The sequence below is a fragment of the Mytilus trossulus genome, chromosome 3, assembly GCF_036588685.1.
Source record: "Mytilus trossulus isolate FHL-02 chromosome 3, PNRI_Mtr1.1.1.hap1, whole genome shotgun sequence".
Taxonomy (NCBI): Eukaryota; Metazoa; Mollusca; class Bivalvia; order Mytilida; family Mytilidae; genus Mytilus; species Mytilus trossulus.
The window spans coordinates 46979736-46987086 of record NC_086375.1 but is presented as its reverse complement, the minus strand read 5'-3'; the positions used below and the strand labels follow the sequence as shown (position 1 = coordinate 46987086).

Genomic DNA, 7351 nt, shown 5'->3' with positions numbered 1-7351 from the left:
ATAAAACTACAGATTCTGTGAGCAAATTTTGCAAAACGACCTGCACTTACTTCTATTTACAGTAATTACCGAGTCAATAACATTTATTTAGGAAAACCCTAAAATAATTCAGATTAAAAACAAAATGGTAATATATGGTGAAACGAGAAATTGTGAGTTTAGGAGATATAAGTTTGACAAAAGTTTTTTATGTGGTTAGGAAAAGTAGCTATTTCTAAAGTGGAGCTGAAGAACAAAATGATGGACACATTATAAACAATAATAAATGGCAAGCACTTTTGTGTATTTTCTGATTATTTTAATAGTTCAGTGAAATGTTCTGATGGATTCAATCCATAACTTAATTGATTGTCTTTTATCCATGACCATGCCATTCTTTCTGTGGTAAAATGTTTGCCCACATTTCCATGCTTGTCCACTACGACCACGCCTCCTGACCCTTGAACTCTTGTAAACATGGTAGATAATGATTCCTCAGCTGCCTCATCCACAGATTTACCTAAAATAGGAATGGAATTGAATAATGTTTAGCTTTTTATACTTTGGTAATTTGTTTCATCTGAAATGCTTTTCTGTATTTACCTTCATTTTGAATGCTCAAGTCCAAAACAGGCCAGGATGTATTAATTCTTGAATATTTGAAAAACTATATTAAGTAGGCTCTTTACATAAGCTATCCACTCCAGAGATGTATCAGCATATCCATGTCTTTACTAGATCACAGTAAACAAAGTTTGTGAGAATAAAACAATTATTTTCCTGAGAATAATTGCAGTATGCAGAATGTATGCAACATATTGGTTATTGTATTAAATGCAAGGTGGCAGTAATGTGTCAAATATAAAAAAGAAAAGATGTGGTATGATTGCAGGCCAATGAAACAAGTCTCCACAAGAGACCAAATGACACAGAAATTAACAACGATAGGTCACTGTATGGCCTGCAACAAAGCCCATTATGATTTTTTACAGCAAATTTTGGCTATTTAAAATAATCAATGCATTTCCTCTAGAAATGAAGTTATCAAATAATATATAAACACATTAATAAAACTTAGTGACTACAGGTTTACCTTGTTCTAATAATGTAGTGATATTTTTAGCCAAACAAACTTTGAGTATAGATTCTCCATGACCTGTAGTAGATACTGCTCCGGAATTGTTGTCAGCATACCCACCAGAGCCTGTATAAGAATAACCTTATAATGTGTGAAATTTATCAACAAATATGGTTTGATGGTTCATGTTTACACGCTGCTTGGTAATGTTCATATTTTTCAATGTGAAATTGGCATCAAACCTGTTGATTTCATTCAAACAAAATTAAATTTTGACACTTCACAAAAAAGATTTTGTGTCCTAAATTCTGTAACAGTTTTTGGTATTGAAATCATGATCTCAAATATGATCTCAAATATTGGTCACTGTACTTCAAAGAGGATTTCATTTAGCACATGCAAGTCATAACATACATGGGTAAATCTTGTAAAATTCACAAAGAGTTCCCTTAACATTTGGATAAGTTTTAGGGTAACTGGTAAATCCTGAGTATGCATGAAATATTTGCCACTGGACGATCAAAGAACAATAATTCAACCAACTTATCATGTATGTTTGATAGTCAATATCAACATGAAATAATTATTTAATCTAATATTAAGCCAATCACCACAATAGGAGGATGTGAAGACATGCTTTTATCATTCACAGCATTCATAAGGTACATTAAGTCTATTCTCATGTTCCAGAATTATCTGTTATTCTTTAAAAGCGAAACATGCAAAAATGTCTGTGTTGAAGGTCAAGGATTCACATCAAGTACTTAGGTTTTCCCATCAATAAAATTGCAGAAAAAAATATTTTTTAGTATTTAACTGATAAAATGTCAACAACGTTTTTACACTGACAGCAGCAATCACAGACAAGACATGGATCTATAGAACCCCTTTATTATTTTTAACTAAACCTGGATTATTTTAATTTATTTACCTACAATAGGACTATCCCAAACTCAACCTGGATCATTTTAATTTATTTACCTATAATAGGACTATCCCAAACTTAACCTGGATCATTTTTAATTTATTTACCTATAATAGGACTATCCCAAACTCAACCTGGATCATTTTAATTTATTTACCTATAATAGCACTATCCCAAACTTAACCTGGATCATTTTAATTTATTTACCTATAATAGGACTACCCCAAACTCAACCTGGATCATTTTAATTTATTTACCTATAATAGGACTATCCCCAACTCAACCTAGATTCTTTTAATTTATTTACCTATGATAGGACTATCCCCAACTCTGCCTGGCATTTTAGCTGTAATACCACCTGTTGATGTTCCAAATGCTACATTGCCTGACGTATCTATAGCTACTGCACCTACTGTATCATGTCCAATGGGCTCTCTGGAGAATAAGTTTAGATCTTTAAATGAAGCACAGAAGCATCTTTCAGGTAATAAGAAAAATGTTCTCTAGCTAAAAACTTGGAACAAAGACAGTAATTACTGGAAAATCATAATGATATATTGCTTTATTTGAATATCCCTTTATTATATTTTGTCAAATGTATCGGTAGGTATAAGAGGTACATCCTGAAAGCCTTTCAGCATGCATTTACATTAAGATATGAAAATTTGCTCTTCTCTTTCTAAAAAGCTTTTTGTTACCTTTGTTTAAACAAAGTATTCACTGTGACTTTGTATTTGACATACTGTTCCCATTCTCTGATAGCTTCCTCTGTGACAAGTTGTTTTGTTTCGACACTTTCAACACCCATTTGTTCTGCAAACTTGTTAGCTCCTTTGCCTACCAACAATACATGATCCGTCTGAAAAACAGATTTCCCTATTGTGTTTTATTAAAGCATAACAATAGTCAAAGGATTTCAGTAGTAAAAAAAAATAACCAGTAGCCACTGTAACAAAGCAGATTAAATCATAAATGTACCATTTTGGTTTCGATTTACAAGCTATATATATGAATACTGCATTCATCAACCCTACCTATTCTGTCTTGTAGCACAATTATCTTAAAACTTCTGAAAATCTTTATTCTGATCACATCCAATCATGATGTATTCACAGTAACATTTGTAAAGTTAACATGTACTGTATTTCTTAAAAGATTGCCTGCATTCTATTCCAATTGTGAAACGTTTATTCGACAATTATAGCAAATGCTTGTTAGACATTGTTATCTGCTATCAGAAAAGTTTTAGAAACACAGAGTAGTTTATTATGTACCCATTGGTGTTTCGTGGTATGATTTTTTTTATCATTTGAAGTATTGTACAATTGTAAAGTGTATAGTAGTGTCACTACCTTGTCCAATACAAGCCTGGCTATGGAAATGGGATTTTTTATGTTTTGTATGCAGGCTACTGCTCCACATTTTAAATCTTTACCATCCATGAGTACTGCATCCATCTCTACCTCACCATCTGTATTTAACACTGAACCTGTGCCTGACAATACACATGAATAAAATTGAGAAGGGAAAGGTAGATGTGTCAAAGAGACGACAATCCAACCAAAGATAATAAAAAAAAAAGTCAAAGGCCACCTATGGGTATTCAACACAGCGAGAAAATCCCACACCAATAGATGGGCTCCAGCGGGTCCCTAAACAAATATGTGTACTAGTAACATATTTATAATCCAATAAAAAAAAAGAGTTCATTTTCTGTTGAACTCTTGGGAGGTGTTTTCTGCATATTAGGGAGCAACTTATAACTATTACTATTGGGGAAATAGTGTTTTGCAATTGGGTTAAACTGTAGAAGGTATGATCCAATTGTGATTTGTTTTTTCAATACAGTAATAAATTAAAACACGCTGCAAAATATGATCTACACTCAAATGACCAGTAAAACATTGTTTAGATATGTACAAGGCGTTCCTTTAAGTCACTCTAAGCGTGATGGCCTATACAAACCTGCGTCAAAAGCGGGGTCATCCTCTAAACTTCTTACTGCAGCCTCTACAGCATCAAGCGCTGAACCTCCTTCCTGTAATATTTTGTATCCTATTTGTGCTGCAACTTTGACACCCTCTACGCTGGCTTCAGCAAGGTTGTCAGGAATTGCCCATGCTCCACCGTGGATTGCGATTGCAGGAATTTGAGACATAGTGACGACCCAGTGACCCTGTAATTGAACAAGCAGACACACATACGTCTGACAAACAATTCTGATTTTATTGCTTTTTTGTTTTTTTAGGAAAGAATTTTGTTTCGTGTCATAACAAACGTTTCTTCGTATGGTTACAATATTCGCGCGTTAACATTTTGGCATAGGGTTTGAATAATCCATTTAAGGAATACAAATAGTACGTAGAAAACAGTTTTAATTTAGTTTTATACTAGCTTTAAAAGAAGTCCAAAATAACTGAACTGTATGGCATAAGCGCTAAACTGATATAATCAAAACAGAAACCACGAAATAAAAGTATCATCCTTCCAACGATTTATAATGATAACGGGTATCTAGTATGTATGGATGAACACCTCCCATTCACTTACAACTGTATTAGTTGAAAACTACAAATAAAACAACTTCACTCGTGGCTTTCGCTATGTACTAGTAAGTTAAAAAATTATGAATCAGTGCATGAACTTGACACTAGACATGATACAGCTATCTATAATCTTCTTCTTCATCGTGCCTTTTTTTTAAAATGATAGATTCGCACTTTTTGTTTTGCAAATAATGCATATATTGTCTTGTTTAACATCATCTACTTTTGGCACGATACTTCAACAAAAGTAACGGATAAACTTTCAAGATGGTAGAAAAAGCTAACACCTTACTGTAAATTCAAGCAGAGCTAAATTCAGTTAAATTCTGAAAACGCTACATCTATGCTATGAAGATGTGATATATCAATATGAAGAGCGATGCAATCTTATAAAAAAATCATCATTCAGCAAAGCTTATACAAGCTACAAAGCAACTGCATCATTGGCAGCTTCCACGTCTCTCACGAAGTATGTATACAAATAGTAATATTCTTACCGTTTGAATGTTTTTATCAACAGAATTTGTCCGAAAGCTGGGACAGTGTGTGACCAATCATCTATTGTCAGAAATAAATGTATAAGCAGGTACAAGTTAATCCAAACCAATGAATTTTACATCTGTGTCATATATCAGGTCACTTTAACTACTAGTACTAGTAGTGTTGACACAAATATACGAAAAGTTAATAAACCATTGCAAAAGTTCAAAACAAATGTGTAAACAAATTATGTTTTGATACAGAGACTAGGAGACTAAATAAACGGACTTGAAATATCGCCTATATCATACCATAACATAATATAACCTCAGGTGTAAGAAAATTTCAAATTTAAATGTAATGGCGATACATATTAATCCCAAAATATTGGTTTCTATACAAAAGGAAAAAATTGGTTGGTCATCGATAATGTCCAGCGGCCAATATTACATGAATACTATAGTGGGTGTCGTGTTGAGTATTAATTGTTGGTTAATTAACGTCCAGTGGCAAATAGTTCATTGTTCAAGACGAGAACAGATTAACAATATATGATTATATATACAATAGGTAATCATGTAATAGAGACATTCAGGATGAAAACAAACACATCATGATGACCAGGACTAAAATTTGGCACGTCAGGCGCGCGTTTAGTCTACATAAGAATTATAAGTGACACTCGAATCAAAATAGTTAAAAGAGACAAAATAAAGAAGGAAATTGTAGACCATAGAAGACCCCAAATTCCGATATGTCATGCCAAATCCAGCTTAAGTAAGGGAGCTACCATTTGATTTTTATGGGGGGGCTAGGATGAAAAATTTTGTCCTGCTTTTTTTTTTAGCTGTAATCTCTGTCCTGCCTTTTTATTTTTCACTCTGTTCGGTCCTGCCTTTTTTTTTAGTTTAATCTGACTTTTTTTTTTACCTAAATCGTCGTCCTGCCTAATTTTTTTTGCAAGTGTCTCATCCTGCCTTTTTTTTTTACTCAAAACTCCTGTCCTGCCTATTTTTTTCAAATTTCATCCTAGCCCCCCCCCCCCCCCCCCCCCCATAAAAATCAAATGGTAGCTCCCTAATCTATTCCTGGAGTAGAAAATCATAAGAGTTTCGAAAAGTTCAAGGTTTTGTTAACAGTTAACTTCTGGTTATGACCGTATCAATGACAATTCATGTTTATATCACAGACTTGCTGACTACTCGATTGGTGAAACCATCGGGAATTAAACATCATTCAGCAGTTGCTTCACTGGGTTGTAAATAAACTCATTATCATGGGTATCAGGACTAAAAGTTATAAGACAGACAAGCGTTTCGTCTATATACATTAGACTGATCAGTGACACTCGAATAAAAAAAGGTTCGGGGAAATTTGGACTGCCATTGGAAAATGAGGCTATTTTGGATACGATTTTTGTTTGCTATGCAACAAAACACATATGGATTTTATAAAGTTGCTACAACGTGCTTAGGAGCGTGGCAACCGCTTCACAAGAGACATCATATTTAACGTCCACAAAAAGTGGATTTGTACTTCGCTTGCACATCTATACAGCCAAACAGACGCCCCACTCTAGACGTGGTTATATTGCCGGTCGGATGATAATCAAACTGGAGCGACCATATTTCTATTCCACAGTCATTTTATTATTTATTTTCACCATTGTTGCAATCCGTTATTACTTTTTCTTGTATTTCTTAATCATGTTGCCTTTCTTGTAGATTTTTTTCCCTTTAAAATTTGTTTCTATTTACTATAGTGTTTGAAATTGTTTTCTTCAAAAATTGGAAACAAGGGTGCACTTGCTGCAATTTATCAATTGCCGCGTGTTATTGATCATAACTTGAACTTAGGTGTCAGACCACCAATTCAAAACCCCTATATGCAATTAACATTTTTTTTTATGTTCGGAGTTGTAAGTAGATACAGGAAGATGTGGTGTGAGTGCCAATGAGACAACTCTCCATCCAAATAACAATTTATAAAAGTAAACCATTATAGGTCAAGCTACGGCCTTCAACACAGAGCCTTGGCTCACATTGAACAGCAAGCTATAAAGGACCCCAAAAATTAGTAATGTAAAATCGTTCAAACTTGAAACCCAACGGTCTAATCTATATATAAAAACGAGAAACGAGAAACACGTATGAACTACATAAACAAACGACAACAACTGTACATCAGATTCCTGACTCAGGACAGGTGTAAAACATTTGCAGCGGGATTAAACGTTTTAATGGTACCAAACCTTCTCCCTTTTCTGAAACAATAGTATAACATCACAACATAGAAAAACACACTATAAAATATTTACAGAGTTGTACATGTATCCCCTTTCTG

General features: G+C 33.8%; 1 protein-coding gene across 1 annotated transcript; it reads right to left on the bottom strand.

Moving 5' to 3' along the window:
• Window positions 1-160: 160 nt before the first annotated feature.
• On the bottom strand, window positions 161-5174 carry LOC134709476 (isoaspartyl peptidase/L-asparaginase-like). The gene is made up of 7 exons (XM_063569634.1): window positions 5026-5174; window positions 3948-4158; window positions 3335-3477; window positions 2681-2841; window positions 2290-2417; window positions 1073-1183; window positions 161-499 (listed from the first exon to the last, which is right to left on the bottom strand). Exons 2-7 carry the CDS (start codon window positions 4138-4140, stop codon window positions 294-296), a joined length of 942 nt encoding a protein of 313 aa, XP_063425704.1. The 5' UTR covers window positions 4141-4158; window positions 5026-5174; the 3' UTR covers window positions 161-293.
• Window positions 5175-7351: the final 2177 nt, after the last annotated feature.